Below are 17,301 nucleotides of genomic sequence, written 5' to 3'. Positions count from 1 at the left end.
TGATATTAGTGTCTAATAGCTCATATAACTGGACAAACCACTCTTCAAACAAAACAGGCTAGGACTGAGCTGACTGCATTATGAACAGACACATCAGTATTTTTGTATTTTATTAAATTAAAACCACACAAAATATAACTGCACACAAGAACACACATCTGATATTCCAATGCCATATCTCACAAAGAAAAATCTCTGGCTGTAACTCGTCCCTTTTATTAGCAGAAATCCAATTTGCAAACACTTGTTTAACCATAAAGGCTTTAACTCATCAAAGCAAGTTGAATTCCCCTTTCTAGGAAAACAGCATAACCACACACAGACACACACACAGAGTTCAGAGGCAAGTTCTGCAGCCCTGAAGTAGACAAAACTTTCACAGCAAACTTGCCTATGTTTGCAGAATAAGTAAATTCCTATTACTTTCATAGTTTGTCATTTACAAGCAAACTTTAATATTTTTAAATACTTAAAACAAATTTCACTTTTAACAATTATTTACAAAATCTTTACTAAAGATCAACATCCTGCATAAAGGTGACCTCAAGGATATATTGTTGCTACCATGCTACAGTTTGCACAGAAGGGGTAGAAAGGCCATTGCTAGTTTTGGAAGGCTTAAACCCTTTGTTGATATAGCATAAGGACATTAACCTATGGAAGGCAGAAGAGGTCATAATTTCAGTGCAATCACCCATTCATGACTTCTTTTAAGTACATCAAGATGATGAGTCCAAAAGACTTGGGTTTCGAATTATTGACTGTTTAGTTCTTTAAGAACTGACTTCATGGGAAGTTTTCAGGCCATCACATCTGTCTTCTACTGGTGATATGAAGAAGTTGCATAGGGACCTTCCTCATCCTCCTCCTCTCTAAAAAGAAAATGATCATAAACATCAGGTCAGGAACATACCACGTCTCAACAGTAAAGCTGTAATGAAAATGGAGGTAACCAGTTTTCCTAATGGATCAAATTAAGCAAAGCCAGCCTTGCCCAACAGGAATACTTGAGTATAATACTGTTAGTTACACATCTCTGGAGTTCCTGTTATGTTTAAAGAACAGAATGCTGAAAACAAGTAAAGCTGTGTAAGTTCAAAAACATCAGAAAAAACTATTCTTGACACTACACTGCCAAATCAGTAAGAAATACTGTAAAGGATAAATAAGTGGAAAGCATACTGGAATTCCTGTACTGTTGCTTTCACCTTCTTATTTTACGAAATAAGCTTAGTTAGAGGTTTGTTTCAACCTTTCAAATGGCAGGGGTACAGATGGACCCAATGAAGCAAGAACAGGAGCTGTAGCTGGATCTGTGTCTTGCTGCTGCAAGGACATTTCTTGAGTGGGCTCACTGAGGTGTACTTCCTGTGCATCAATCACCATGGAGACTCATCACTTGGATTTTCTTAGGAAAAAACAGTTCTCCCCAAGTCTTATTGTTAATGCAGATAAAGGGAAATAGTGTTGCTATTAAAACATCCTCAGGAAAAATCAGTCTGCCTGCTGTTTACTTGATTGCCTTTAAAAAAAAAAAAAGTGGTTATGTAAACCTATTGCAGTGCAGCATCCAGTGCTAATTCAAGCATGCCAAGTTCTCCAAAGATCATTGTTTTGTACTACTGTAGCTTCAAAATTTTGTTCCTGAGAGTCTAGTCTAAAAGCTGCTGCCAATTTTAGTGTTTTGGTGAGAACAGAAAGACTTTACAGTTGCTACACTGTGAGCTTCTAAGGATTACTTTTAATATTGTATGTGCCTTCATACAAAGGTACAATTATTCCAATAGTCTAATAATGGTATAAGGTAAAAATTAAATATTTCAATATCAAATGCCCAACTGTGCTTTTGCTAATAACTTTTAAACATGATTATTTATCTACAGCTTAAATTTCATATAGTCCCCCAAAATAGAATCAGAGAGAAGAACCCTACAAACTACCCAAGCAGCTGAGTAACTTGCACTCATTTTCCCAGCAAAATTATTATCTTAAGCCGAAGGCATAATATTTCTTTTGCCTTGAAGCAATCTTTAAAAAAAAAAGAAATCTCAGTAGATGAAACTGGTAGTTATTGCAGGGATGTGTGGTTACAGTAGTATTGTGAACAGATTTTTAGCCATTCTTACAAATACATCTATTTACATTAGTGATGCTACAGAACCAGTATCAAGGATGATCTTAAGATACAGATGACATGTGTACAACATTTAAGGAGCACCTTCCTTACATAATCAATGCTGCATACAAAACTGCCATGGAACACTATCATTTGCAGATGCTTTCCATGGCACATGGCATGACAGTAAAGGAAGTGTTTAGTTGAATAACCACTAAACACTTCAGACCTGTAAGTTCTCTCAACACAACACATCTTAAAACCTTTTTCAGAACTGAAAGCTATCCACATACGAGACTTGTAAGTAAAATTCAACCATAATTACTTGGCTGAAGCTAAATACTTCAAAAAGTGTATTCTGAAGCTCTGACATATGCTCTGCTGGGGCAATGTGTTTCTAGCCACATATGCCTGGAACTTAGTTACAAGTAGCAATCTCCTGCTCATTTGTGCGAGGGTGAAGGAGAACGTCTACATTTTCAGAGCTCAGACTGTCCAGTAGGGGAGAACTTATTTTCTATGCTCTACACTGGAAATTACTTTGTACTGCTTAGTTTTGTTGCATTTCTCCTTTCAGGAGAATAAAATATGGCAGAGTTACAGCAAAATGACGTTCCTTCCAATCAAAGGCTAACAGAATCAGCCTTTCAGTCATTCTTCTTCAAATGGAATAACATACATAATGACATGGCAACAGCCAAACACTGAACTGAAATGAGCTGCAGTTGATTATAGATGCATATAGACAACTGAAGAACTGAAATACTGATATTATTTTAGCAGACATCCAAGTACAAAAGCATTGTCTAGGCTGTTTGTCCCCACTTCACTTGTGCAATGTGGACTGTGGGCTCTTGGATGTCAGCAGAGGGCAGGAGGCACTGGGGTTACAGCCAGCTTTGAGGGGCTTCTGTGTGTGTCAGGGACATAAAAACTCTATAGTAGGTTGTTATGCTTGAACTGAAGCAGTGACTGGCTGTAAGGTGCAAAACACATTTCTGACCGTGGCTTGGAATTGCTGCTGCTGCAGCTGCCAGCAAAGGTGGGCAAGAACAGCTTCCACCCTTCTGTCCCAGGCTGCAGGACTAGCCCACTGAGGTCTGCAACACTACCCCAAATCACAGTAATGGCCAGAGAATATTACTAATGTAGATCTTAGAACCATGCATAGCAAGAACAAGTCTGTTCTGACAGCTTAAAAACAAGCTGAGCTTTATATGAAATAAAATTTTATGTGGCCCACAGGCACCAACATGGCAGTGTGTATCTGCTCAATGACCAAACAATTTTCTTCACTTTCAAGATGCCTAAAATAGCGGAGTGGTAAGTCACTGCAACATTCTCCTTCAGGGAATGGAAAAGGAACAGCACAGCATTACAACACTGCAGTGCTGTGCCTTCCTGTTTGCCATCGCCACTTTGCCCAGTAGGATACAGGAGCTGAAAGAAGTCTCCTCCAAGCTGTGGTATCTACTACCCACAACCAACCACTTCTGTAAGGGCAAGCACACCTGAGTGTGAACAAATTAACACTTGGATGCTTCTAGAATGCACAGTTAAACAAGGCAGCAATCTGAGCAGTTAGTTAATAGGCTTCAACACCCTACTCTTTCCTCGGTTCAGGTCAAGGCAACTGAGCAGGTGACAGTATATGGTTCTCCTCCTGTGCTGACACCAGTTATATCGGCTCATATAACCTACAGTGATTAGAGTGGCTCTACTCAGTTACAAGGTTTTCAAAATGAGCCACTAAAAGGCAAATGCAGAAAGATGTGACCTGTCCCACAAGCACAGTATATGGCCTCAGCATTCTGGTCTTCCACAGTACCACTCTAAAATCTCAAGGACTTGCATTAGACATCTGGTGTTCAACTACCTGAGACAAAAAGCATAACCAAACTTATTTTCAGTTTTGACATCCTGAAGCATGCATTACAGCATTTGGGCTGTTATGAAGATGAAGCACCAGCCAAAGCAACTATTATGTTGCTTTTATTTCATGTGTGGATAAAACTGAGTATTCTTCCCTAATATGCAAATACATGAGTTAGCAACATATGCTACAAGCAACTATATTAATTCTTTCACCTTTCTTTTGGCCTATTATAAAAACATTGCTCAAAGCAAAAAGGTCTTATTGCTTGAGCTGCATCTTGGGTAAATATGCATGACTAGTGATTCATTAGCTAATGATTTCTTACTCAATGAAACTCTAGTAAAAGTAGTATTGCATGTAGATCTACCCATGTGCTTACATAAACTGTAGCAGTGAACAGCAGCTGGCACAAGCTGAGTGGATCACATTCTATAACTTTTAATGCTCATCTACTTGCACAGCTATTATAGCATCTAGTTTAGTATCTAGTCTAAATCTGCAACTATGTGCTCCTTAACATTTCTACCTAAAAGCAAGAGGTTTTAGCTGGAAAGTAACTGACTTTAGAGGTTAATATACTTTATTCCTTTGAGAGCACTTAAAGGAGTAACTTCAAGGGTTGTGATTAAACAATGTAATTCACCTCAAGCTGCTTTTGTAGCACAAGGCAGTTTCTGACTATAAAACAGCCTCGTGTGGTTTAATCTGAGTCAGTGCATGTATGCACATGCATTCTTGGCAATTTAAGGGAGATCAAAGTAAAGAGCAATTAAACAGATGTTGTGGTTCTCACAATCAGCCAGATCAGGCTCACTGCAGGATGAGAAGTTATGGCTCTTTAAGTTCCCAAACTGATAGTCTGCTTCTGCTTGCAGTTTCCTTAGTTTCATCTCTCTTCTGCTGGCAGTAGATTATCTTCAGGTGCTCCTTTGTTACCCTCAAACAGGCACTGAAACACGGCAGTGTTGGCTCATGTCACATTCTAAGCAGGCTTTGACAAAGCAACCCTAATACAGAAGGCCAGGGCAGCTGGAAACAGCGCTTCAACCTCATAAGCGGTTTTCACTCTAATAGAAAACTTGCATATTCATGAGCTTGCTTTACTATCATGGCTCTCCATTTTTCAAAGCCTTCCTGCTCCAAGCAAGGGACAAGAAAGGTCTGGGCAGAAGGGAGAACAGGTGCCTCCTGGGACGTGGCTGGGACACAGTATGGAATGCTGCCACCTTCCAGTCTGGGTCCAGAAATACCACTGATGGTACACAGCTGAAAAATATCTGAGGCTTTTGGCAATGGTCTCTCTCTACTCCTGCTGCCTGCAAGGACTAAACATTCCCTTTGGTCCTCTGCTCCTCCCTGACTGACTGTAAAGGAGTCTGTCCTTTCCAGCTGTGTTGGAGAGGAGAAGGCAGGGATGGCTTTTGTAGGCATGACTGAAAGCCGGATGTGGTGGGGTAGAAGGGAACATTGTGAAGACTTTGTCAGATGCAAAGGAAGCTATTTCTCCTCAGAAGCTTTGGGTAACATCCTGCTCAGCAGAGAGCCTGCAGCTCTGTACCTCGTGTGTCCTGTAGCATCCTGACCAATAAAAATCTGTGCTCTGTGCATAATTAACAAAATTCTCTGCTAAATCTGAACAGGAGGTAGGAAAGTAACTCATCCTCCTGTATACATTATTTCTTAGGAGGAAACTTGGTACCAGGCCCCCATTTCCCAAGTAGTAAGTTGTAACTTGAGTTGTAATTTAAGCAATACAGGAAATGGGTATTAGTAGCAGCAGTGCACTATTTGTTCCGTGTTGCTTTCACTGTATTGGCTCAGCTCACAGGGCAGCAAGGTCTGAGTGAACTTCCTTCTGTAAATTAGCATGTTATTTTGTTGAAGGGATGTTAAAATAATTGCCTTTCTGTGGCAGGGACTGTGGTTTCCTGTCACCCAGTTTAACTGCAAGATCAGCACCTCTAATCTGTGTTAGGTACATACATCTAATGATCTGAAAGTCAGCAGCAGCACATTTTGATAGATGCTCTACATGGCTTCCTGTGTAACAATGGAAGTGGACGAGTTCGAACAGAGAAGGTTCTGACTTCCAACAGCAACTTCCTTTCATATAATCAATTAAAAAAAAAAGGGCAACTGTGTTAACAAGATGTGAAAGCATTCCAGCCTTCTCTGAGACTATAACTCTAAACCTGTGTCCTGGCAATGGAGAGTTGTCTGTGGAGATATTTCTCAAAAAAGAAGACTTGTCCAACTGCTAAATGCAATATACTGCTCTCCTTCAAACTTTTGTCTATTGAACAAAGCTTTAAAGTTGCTGAAAGAACCCCTTAATTTAAATAAATGATGGGATTATGCTCCATAAATTTGGTCCTGAAAGGTTACTTTCTGCTGAGTGTGAAAAGTATGTGCTCTGCAGTCACACCTTTTATTGTCATGAGAAAGGCCACCTCAGCATCCCCCACTGAGGTGACTTCTGAGGAGAATAAACAGGCAGGGAGCCAGCCCAAGAGGTTGCTTGTGACCAAGCTGAGGAAGCTTGTCCCAGGGACGTGGAAAACAAACACTACTGAAGTCCACTCTTGCCCTAAGTCTTTCTGTACTCTCCATGGCATACCTACATATGTGAGGGGATAACCACTGTGGCAGACAGGACAGAAAGTACTGCTTTTTCTATGAGTGAATTTGGGGGAGCTCCTGGCTGTAGAAGAAATACTGAACAAAAGATGACATCTGCATAGGTGGATCCACAAAGGGAGGGACTGCATAGGGAAAGAAGATAGGACAGCTTAACTGAAACCACATTATGGAACATATTTACACAATAATGAGGCAATTTGGGACAGAAGAAAAATGAAATCATGCCTTGCTGTATACATTCAGCTTCCACATAGGCCTTAGCTTAGCACTCTACTGAAAACTATGGCATTGCCCTCTTACATAGCAAGGCATCTTGGAGAACACTGCCCTTCCAGCTTTTATGAAATATTATTGCTATTCTCTAAACCATGTATTGTGAGGCAGCCTTTCTAACTGCCATATCAAGGCACCTGCTAATGCTGTGCTTTCAATGTATCTGGTGCATGATAATAGCAGAGACTTGCTGCTGACAAATTAAAGCTGCAGATGCTGTCTGAGAAGCCCCACAAAGAGGGTTCAGCCTAGACTAAAACACCTTCAGGGTGAGATTAAGACGCTTAATACCAAAAGCGGCATTTACCTGACATTGTCATCTTTTAGTTTTCTGGCTGCTTGTTTGGATAACTTAATCTGCAAGTCCAATCTCTGTAGGAAATCTTTGGCAGATAATTCTTCTGGTGCAGTGGGCTGATTGTCAGGCTCTTGAGGACTGGGAGAAGAACTACTTTCTTCCTGAACTGTTACTAGTCCTTCATCACAAGAAGGGGAGCTGTCAACAGTTTCATTCTCAGGAGACTCCAGTGAATTAAGTCCATTGAACAGTAATGGTTTCTCTGATACAACAGGAATATTCAGGGTTTTCCTCAGAAATATACAGTCATTAGTGAACAGTTTATTTGCCCTCTTTATTTGTTCCATCTGAAAAAGATAGGAAAAATGTAAGTTATTAGGTTTTGGTAAAGTATAAAGTACTAACTCTCTGAAGTAGTATAATACCGTTTAGTTATAATAAATCTATAATTTCTTTGCAGTAGCAATGACTTCAGGAAAGAATCTGTTTGCATTCAAAGTGATTTTAGAGTGCATGCTCTGTTTTAGCCTTGCTAACATCCTAGCTTCTTTCACGTAGACTTGACTCCAACATATGCTTTTTCTGAAGTCTTGCACTACCTAAAGATGCTTTTCTTGAACAGTCTTCCAGTCTCTATACAGGCTCACATGAACAACCTGCCAAAGAATAAAAATTCCATTGCAAAAGTACTGCTGATTTGGATTTATATTAGAGTAAGGCTCAGAACTGCAAACCGCTGCTGCAGGTGAACCCTCTGGTAAAAGCATGCAGAATCCAAATAAGGGGTAGTGAAGTTACCTTGAGGATTCTAGGACATGGTAGTTATGAACAGTGAGCAACAGAAGTCCTGGAAGAGCAGTATATGCCTAATCCTTGTTATTCCCCCCAGCTGATGTAACACGTTCAGACTTCAGATGAAGTCCTGATTTTCAGTGAGGAGTCAGGCAGTGAAAAGAATGGAGAACTATTGAACACTTTGTAATGCACAGACCAGTGACTGCATTTGTTCAGTAAACTGAATTTGCAGCATCTTCAACAGCAATCTCATGTGTGTGAGAACGTGCCTGGTAACAGGCATCATGTATCTGTTACGTACTTTTTAGGCTACTTTTACCCAAGATTGCCTGTACTAATGAGTAGATTGTGACAGAAGCGACCTTCTTTCTCAGCACACTAATGCATAAAACTCCCTTGTTCTATACTTAATCTGAGAAGCTATTATAAATTCCATTGCTTTACAGGCAAAGGAAAGGTCCCAGTAAATGTTTATACTGTGTCCCTAGCAAAAATGTTTAAGTTCTAACTCATCAAAATTTCTCTTCTAAGTCAACAAACTAACTTCCTATTTCTCATCTTCAAGCTTTTAAAAAGCACAGAAATCTGTATCCATGATTATGTGACTTTATGCTTTAGTTATAACCTGAATTCATGATTTCATTAGTAAAAGTTCTAAGTAGGAAAAAAAAATTACCATTCTGGTCCCCTAGTGACTGTAATAAGCAGAAAATCCTCAATCACTACAGTACTGCAATGGTAAATGCCCTCTAAATAAAACTTGCTTAAAAATAAGTATAAACAGAACAGAAAAAAACCTCTTGCTTTCATTAGAACTGTTAATTATTTTTATTGAACTCCATGAAGCTAAACTAAGAATAAAGACTCTAAGTCTTGTCATAATAGGAGTCTTGCTGCTAGCATAACCACTCAGAGCTGAGTGCTCCAAGTACTAGCCACTCACTGCTTCAAAGTCTCAAGTATCTAGAGTTCAGTGCTCAGATGGTGAGAAAATTGCTCCATCCCTGTCAGTCTTAAACTCTCTTAAACTTTGGCACTACTTGGAGTCCTTCCCAACTGCAAAAGAAAAGACCACTGTTACCAGATAACTGGGTTAAACGTGCCTGTGCATTCCTCACACTGAACATACCAGCAGGGGAACCTACTGGGATCCAAGGGAACCTACTGCACTCTGCATGTCTGTGCAGATGTGAGACTGTGTGGCCACTTGAAGAACTGGAATCTGCTACTCCATGCAGTGTAGACCTGTACTGTGCACTAAAAGTATCTGCCGCAGTGCTGTTATAGATCTGGTGTCCTGCATGGATGCATTTGCTTGGGTCCTGGAAACCTGATGAAATCTTTCTCCCTAAAAGTAAATAGGAGATTCTCTCTAGAAAGGACAGGTGTATGGGAATGTAGTGAAAACAGTGCAGTAAAGGTCACCAGGAAGCAATTTCTACCCATTAAATACTAAAAAAAATTGTATTCTCTGCTTAAAGATAACCCCAACCTGTTGATGCAGATGACCAAGATGATGAAATGCTTAGATTTAATAATCCCTTTCAAAAACTGAATAGCTAACATCTGGTGACTCACAGTAAGTTACTACAAGTAAGAGAACCTCTCTACTCTTCTAGCTCTTGAAGCTTGGAAGCTGTTTTCACTTAGGCTCATGCAGTACAGGGTAAAAGTTCTCTCCCAAGCTGAGCACCATCTGAAGGGTGTAAAGGAAGTTTCAATTGACTTAGCCATGAGACCTTATAATGGCCCTAGTGTGAATGTCAACTGTCAAAATTTCTAAAAGCTGTCTGTCTGTCTGGGTGTCAAAAATCTTTAAAATGCTAGCTGGAGCTTTTGTCTAATACAATAGAGAAGCTGAAAGCTGAGATCTTTACTGCAGGGGAGTTGGAAGGTGATGCTTCAATAGCTGATAAATAATGCACTGTACTGCTATTCTCTCTCCTACTTCACTGTAACTCTACCTCTCGTTATTTCTTACTAAAGTACCACCTCATGGCATTTGGAAGACTGTGTACCTCTGCACTGAGTAACAATGAAATGGAAAGTACTTAGTTCTAAAAAGAACATCCCTCAGCCTTGAACAGGTTCATTCATACATTCAATATGTAACTCCTAAACTCAGTATGACTCCATACACTCATAGGTGAATGGAGAACAGGATTTAATAAGAGCTTTCCTTTTATTTAGTGCTAGGAATACTGAACTTAGGTCTGTTGGCTACAGACCTATCACAGTGAAAGAGCAAAAGCTATAGCACATGCTTAATACTTTAACTGAACCTGCACTAATGTATAAACTTGTGCTGAACTAAGTAATTAAAACTGCTTCTACTGACAATGAAACATAGTCCTCTTTCTTCTCCCCTCAAAAGAGACACAGCACTTGCACTGAACCACAAATATGATACCAAAGATGAATTCCCAGTGTTAATTTACCCAGAAGGAAGATATACTGAAGGCCAGTTGTAAAGATTAATAGCCAGTATCTGGGGAGAGCGTGAAGGGCAGAGCATGAGGCCAAACAAAGCACACTGATCTCTCTCCCCCAACGTGACATTTTCATCTGTCCTGCACTGTCTCTGCCATCTCATGCCAAGGCAGGCATTGGACAGGATGTCTCTTGCTACAAAGTAACTCCCAGTGAGGGAAACCACAGGGGAAACTTCTAAAAACAATGATAGTGGAGGCAATGGCAGCCAAAGATAATTCTGATGTTTCCATTACAGCAACTCCCACTGCTAGTCAAGGATACATGAGGCAGGAAGCAAATGGAATGACTCTTTAGGGGAAGTCAGTCCTTGTCATTGTGTGAACACACAATGTTCTTCATTTTGCTAAAAGCAAACACGTTTGCATACATTCCTGCCCTGGGTTGAAACCCATTAAAACAGAAACACAATGGCCAATTTCATCAAACTTGGCACTGCTCTTAGGGACATTTCATGTCAGATTAACCTTTCTCAACTGAAGTCTATAATGATGCCGCTCTGGTTTCTTAATCAGAATGCTTACCAACTCTAAACTGAATAATCAATGACATGTTGGGGAAAAAACCCAACATATATACTTTAAATGCATCATCAACAGAGCAAAAGCTTGCTAAACTCATACTATAAACAAATTTTATGGTTCATCACTTAAACCTCTTTGTACAGGTTTGATCCACAACTTCACTTTAGCTGAAAGGGAGTTGTAAATTGTTTAGAAATGCCTTTTTTTCTGGAAAACTATTTTAGCAATATGTTTATATTTTTCACTTCTGAATGAGGAATGACATGGCTAAATCATTTAGGCCAGAGACTTTATCCATTATAGAAAGTGCTGCCAAAACCAAAAAAGAAATCAAACATCCAATGTGCTGCTTTGCCTTCTCAGTGAGCAAAACTTCATTTTAACGTGGACCAGTGTAAGTCCAAGGTGTCATTAGCCCTGTTGCCAACAAGAATCAGTCAAAAGTGACGTAATCTTTCAAAAAAGGAAGAGAAACAGACTTTTCATCCATTTCACAACAAAGGCTGAATACTACTGAAGGTGATGGAAGGCTTTAGCAGATCTTGCAGACCAAGAGAAGGAAAAGAAACCGTTCCAGTCAGAGCCTATTAGTTGGGGACTGTATTGTACCTCTTCTACTATAAAAGCCCAACTGGAGGGTGCTGTTTGCAGCTGATGGGAGTGTGACACTGACTGTGTACCAGTGCCATGCTCATCAGCTGCTTGGTCCCAAGCAATTCTGCATGTTGGGACTACTGAGGATGCATATCAGTATACGGGCCCCAAACAAGCAGAGATGAAGGCAGGGTAGGTGAGCTCTGCTCTGTTGGGAATGGTAGTGCTGGTAGACCCTACTGGACTCGGTATGTCCTCGGCTGCCATAAGCCTTTCAACACTTCTCACAGAAATAAACTTTCTTTCTCCTTAGAGAGTGAGCAGAAGAGCAACACTTTGAAACCAGTGGTACTTGTGCCTCACCTCTGGCTGGGAGGCAGATCACAAGGGAAGAATGTTCAGCCCTAAAGCTACTAGAAGAAATTCTTTCCCCTTGTCACAGCCTATGTATCAAGCTCAAAATAATGATTCTTTTCAAGATAAATTTAATTTCTTTCTTAATCTGAAGTGAATGTAGTGGTGAATAGTTGCACGGGTACAGGTTTCCTGGTGGGAGCAAGTGTGTCTCATTTCCCAGGGGCCTCTGTCCCATCCCGGGATCCCGGTGCTTGTTAGTCTGGGGCCGTGTCCTGACTGGGCAGTGCGAACTTCAGCGCTTCGCCTGGCGCTGACCCCTCCGAAGCAGGCCATGAACTCAGATGTCAGCATTCCAAATACCGAAACTAAAGCCAGCGCCGTACCACGGCGAGAACACCGTTTTCTGCCCGCCGTGGGTGGGAAATGCTCTATGGGACAAAGTCGCTGTCCTGTCCCGGCTCTGGGCCCTTCCACCGCTGGGGAGCCGGGCTGCGGGGGTGCTGAGGCACCGCACGGGCTGGCCAGGGATGCTCTGCCCTCCCCATCCCTGCAAGCGCTCAAGGCCTGGCTGGATGGGGGCTCTGAGCAACCCAGTGGAAGGGCATCCCTGCCCACGGCAGGGGGGGGTTGGAACCGACACCAAACCATCCCAGCGCCGCTCCGGGCCCCGCCGCCCCTTTGTGCCGGCGCCGGCGGCGCTGCCTCCCCTTACCGTGACGCCGTACTTGAGGGCGATGCCCTGCAGCGTGTCCCCGGCGCTCAGCCGGTGCTCCACGTACCGCTCCGCCAGCGGGGCCGCCACGCTGGCCGTGCTGCCGTACGAGCGGGCCTTGGTGCGGGCGAGCCGCTGCGACAGCTCGGCCTCCGACTCGGGCCCGCCCGGCGGCTCCTGGCGCAGAGCCTCGGCCATGCTCCCGCACCGAGCTCAGCGCCCGCGGCCCCGCGCCGCCAACACGGCCATCACCCCGGGCATCGCCCCGACACCGACACCGACACCGGCCCGGCGGCACCGCAGGACACGGCCCCGGCCGAGGCCCCGGCGCGGCCCCGCAGCCCCGCCCGGCGGGGAGAGGCCGCATGCGCGGGGCAGCGCCCGCCCAGCGCCCGCCGGGCCGGTCGGGCCGCAGAGTCCTCAGCCCAGGACAGCCCCCTCACGATCGCTGCCCTCGCCCCGCTCCGCCCGTCCGGGCGGAGCGGGGCGAGGGCAGCGATCGTGAGGGGCTGTCCTGGGCTGGGGAGTCTGCGTCGCTCTGTAGAAACCGCGCAGACAGGCACCGTTCCCCGCGGCCCGGAGCTCAGACCCGCTGGAGTCTCGGTAATGCGGCTTTTTGCCGTCGAGTCTCTGAGATGCGAAGAGTGTCCAACCCGACCTTCCACTAGACCGGGTTGCTCGGAGCCCCGTCCAACCTGGCCTTGGACAGCTCCAGGGATGGGGCGCAACTTCCCTGGGCAACCTGTTCCAGTGCCTCCCCACCCTGCACCCGCCCGTGCCTCACCCACCACCACAGTAAAGAATTTTTTTCCTAATACGTAAGACAAACCTACTCTCTTTCAATTTGAACACGTTCCCCCTTGTCCTGTCACGACGTGATCTTGCCCCGTCTTTCCTTTTGTTACATCATCTTGGCCCCATCTTTCCTGTAAGTTCCCTTCAGGTATTGGAATACCATTTTATATTAAAATTAATATAATGACAGTGTTTTAAGTGGGTACTTCCCACCAAGAAACCTGGGTAAGTCGTCTTGGAAAGCTGATCCATTATTGCTGAACTGGAGCTTTCTAACAAAAACTCTGTGTTGCATATAAATGGTTGCACATTTGTGCATCCTGTACAGGCACGATATGTATCAAAATACCAAGGAGTGTCCAAAATAACCTGCTCTGCAGGCCTGTGTTTGGTGCTATTGAACAAGATACTCCTCAAACTTCCAAACTCAGCCAGGCTAGGATTCTGGGAAGTGTGTGGGCCAAACACCTACTGTGGTGTAATTTTTATTTTTTTTCTGGGAAGTCCTAGAAGGATAGACCTCTATCTTAAACCTGTCAAAAAAGATATGCATGTCATAACCTCAGCATTCCTCAGCACAGTATGTATTCACAGAAGTGTTTCCAAAAATAAAATGCTTCAACTGACATAATATCTAGTTGTGGGTTTTTTAGATTATGTTCTGGGGGTGACTCATGGAGTCTCTTTAAGGAATACAGTGCAAAAATCCAGGAAGATCTCACAAACGTTTCTACTCTGGCCACAAGTTTCCAGGCATAAATTAGGAAAATGCAAAAGCTGTCCTGCAAGATGCACGAGTTGCTGATAAGGAATGACACATCAAAACCCCATTGTCACATGAGAAGCCAATGTGACAGTCCTGAACAGAGGAACTGCAGGCAATGCATAGACAGATCAGGGAAGTACAAGAGACTCTATAAACTGATGGCAAGAAAAGGTTCACTTTAATTTTTGTGCAGTCTACAATATATTTGGGAAGTTGGAGGCTCCCCTAGGGATGTACAATTGAGTTTATACCAACTCTAGAAAGAGAACACCCAGCTGTGACACTTCAGTGCTTTCAATTCCTCGTGAAACAACTTGATCTGCTGAACTGGATCAGCAATTCAGCCGTGACCCACCTAGCAAAAGAGCTGAGCTGCAGGTCAGCATTTATTAAAAATGTCTACTGTGTGTGCAGTGTGGAGCCATGGATCAGCTTCAGCCTCTTATGGCTGATTAATGGAAGTTGCAAGCATCTGGATGCCTGCCTAGAGCTGGAATAACTCAGAGGAGTTTCTTCAGCTAAAGTGGCTTTTAGTAAAGGGGAGCTGCAGTTCAATAAATTGGAAATGTTGTGTAACATTAGTGATACAATGAGTTGAACATGCAATATCAATTAGTTTGAAAATGTGCTTGAAAGGTGCACTAATATTAGACAGTATTATTCCCTCTAATGTTATCTTAAACTCTATTTGTATGCCAAGTGTGTGCAATACACTTTAAATCAGCTGTCACAACTCCGAGAACAGCAGAAGCACCCCTTGCATTAGTATAAAGATACCATGGATATTTTAATGATGAAAGATTTATTTTAGTAATAAACCTTTTCAAGGATATATGAGGTTTTTTCTTCTGGACTTGCTGGATTGTCTTTTCCTTGCATCAGCAAATTGTGGAGATGCTTGTTTCTTATCTCAAAATCCGTAATTATAGCCAGAGAAACATTTCGATCTGGGATGTTGCCAAGATACTTGATCTGATTAGCTGTCTGCCTTTTTTCTACATGAAGTGAATACCCTCTAAACAAAAAATTGAGTTAGAAATTTGAGCCAGAACTTACGTTAGGTAACCCATCTTTTACCTGTATCTTTAATATGCATTTAAAATTAATTACAGAAGAAACTAGAAGTGTCTCGCTAATTACACTTTATTTTTAAGGAAGAAAATTGTGTTACCATTGAAAATGTGGTGTCTGGGCTACTGAAATATCTTCATGGATTGGTCTGTGAAATAGTAGCTTCCCTGGGGCCCTGAGTTGTGAGTTGTCTGCCCCTGTCTGATCTTGGTAGAAGCTGGAGCTCACTTGCTTCACAATGTCCCACTAAAAGGGCTGGAGTTGGTATGGTGCGAACTGGCATTGTGCCAACACTGCCAGCTGGTTGGGCTGCTCCCTGACTGACTCCAGACCAGTGAACAAGCTCCTCTGGCAGCCCCCAGGAGGGAAGGACTTGCAGTGCTTACCTACCCCTCAAGGTGTGAGCGTTCAGTGTCACCACGTCAAACTTGCCACATTAGAAAGAGTCCCTGCTATATCTGGGATTCTCAGTTCCCCAGAGCAATATTCCCCCTCCTGATCTCTGAATCAGCAGCTTATTGTCATATGTGGGTATTTCCAGATATGCATGGCAATTAGTTTGAATTTATTGGTTTAATGTCTGATAATCACCTTCTCTGTTCAGGGAGTCTCTTGGCACTACTGACTCCCCTTCCTCTCTCCTTGTTCTTTTCTTTCATTGCTATTTCCTTATTACTGCATCTGTGACCTCTTTCCCCACAGTAGCTTCCAGTTTCAAGAAGTTATAGTTGCCCAAACCTGTTTCTTGCTTCAAAATCAGTAATGCAAACATTGAAGTCATGTAACTGAGGGTTGGATTTGACACTCTCATCAGGCTCACGTGGGATGGAGGAGTTCACTCCTCTGAGTCATTGTCCCAAGGGTGGCTGCAGACGTTTTAGCATCTGTTACTCACTTCAGTTTGGGAGGTTATCACTGCAACTCTAGCAGCTAGAAACATACTTTTAGAAATGAAAGCTTTAATCTCATAAAACTCCACTAAGCTTTATGGAGTGCTTGCCTGACCCAAGGGTTCCTTAGAGCTGGATCTGAAGAAGAGAAAGTCCCTTCCTGCATTTTTTTTTTCCTTCAGGACATGTTCAGACCTAGATAATACTAGTTTTACATTCTTTCATAGAATCATTGTACAGGAATTGGATAATGACAGAAATTATGTATGGGAGCTAATATTATCATATTTACTCATGCAGCAGTAGTTAAAGGTATTTCTAATTAATTGTTCAGTTCAGGAACTGTCACTGCCTCTTCTGTCTTTCTGAACTTGTTCTGAGGATGAGAGCTTTCTTTTCAGTAATGTTGTGTGATAAATCTTCTGAATAACCAACAGTATTTGAGTCTGGGCTACTTCTAGTTAGTACTGGATATCTAGCTGCCATTTTATCATTGAAAATCATTCATATCTAGATCAGTAAGTGCACCGTGATCTTGATTTATTTTAGATATTATACGGTCAACAGGCTACAGTCTAATCTTCTAAAATAGAGATCAGTATCAACTCAGTCTGGTTAAGGTGACCATATGATTTAGTGGCAAAGTAGAGAAGAAATGCCTTCTGGCTAAGTAATCATTCTGTTAATGGTCACAGCTATTCACCTACTTTGCCAGTAAAGAAACTCAAACTTGCTTAGTAAAGGATTAAATTAAAGAGCCAGCATTTCCTAACTTTGATGTTTATGATGATGCACACCAGGGACATTACCATTTATAATAGTTGTACTGATGTAGAACAGGGATGTTTTAATTTCAGGAACAATAAAAAAAGCTATCCTTGTGAGCTATATGTGTGGGCAGATTTGAACTAATTAGGACAGAACAGGGAAAGAGAAGGCTACCCTCTGGTCATGAGCCGTGCATCAAGCTAAAACATCCAGCTCTTCTCATGTTGCAACCTCTGACAAAAAAAAGAAGATGTAATGTAGGACAAAGATCAGAGACAAATCTTGCCTTTTAAGAATAATAGCCCTGGGTTCCTCAATTAATTGCAGCAAAGAGAG

At 42.5% G+C, this 17,301-nt stretch overlaps 1 protein-coding gene across 2 annotated transcripts; it reads right to left on the bottom strand.

Annotated features, from left to right (window-relative positions):
• Positions 1–95: 95 nt before the first annotated feature.
• Positions 96–13,040, bottom strand: LYSMD2 (LysM domain containing 2). 2 transcript variants are annotated; one of them, XM_050309048.1, is made up of 3 exons: positions 12,676–13,040; positions 7,213–7,550; positions 96–872 (listed from the first exon to the last, which is right to left on the bottom strand). In XM_050309048.1, the coding sequence occupies exons 1-3, from the start codon at positions 12,871–12,873 to the stop codon at positions 821–823; spliced, it is 588 nt and encodes a 195-aa protein (XP_050165005.1). In that variant the 5' UTR covers positions 12,874–13,040; the 3' UTR covers positions 96–820. The 2 variants fall into 2 exon arrangements, with proteins under 2 accessions (XP_050165005.1, XP_050165006.1); XM_050309049.1 differs by lacking the exon at positions 7,213–7,550 and having other exon boundaries at positions 12,676–13,017.
• Positions 13,041–17,301: the final 4,261 nt, after the last annotated feature.

Source organism: Myiozetetes cayanensis, unplaced genomic scaffold (genome assembly GCF_022539395.1).
Source record: "Myiozetetes cayanensis isolate MyiCay16 unplaced genomic scaffold, myiCay2020 scf14, whole genome shotgun sequence".
NCBI lineage: Eukaryota > Metazoa > Chordata > Aves > Passeriformes > Tyrannidae > Myiozetetes > Myiozetetes cayanensis.
The sequence above is the reverse complement of the archived record's forward strand: the minus strand, read 5'-3'. Positions and strand labels throughout refer to the sequence as shown.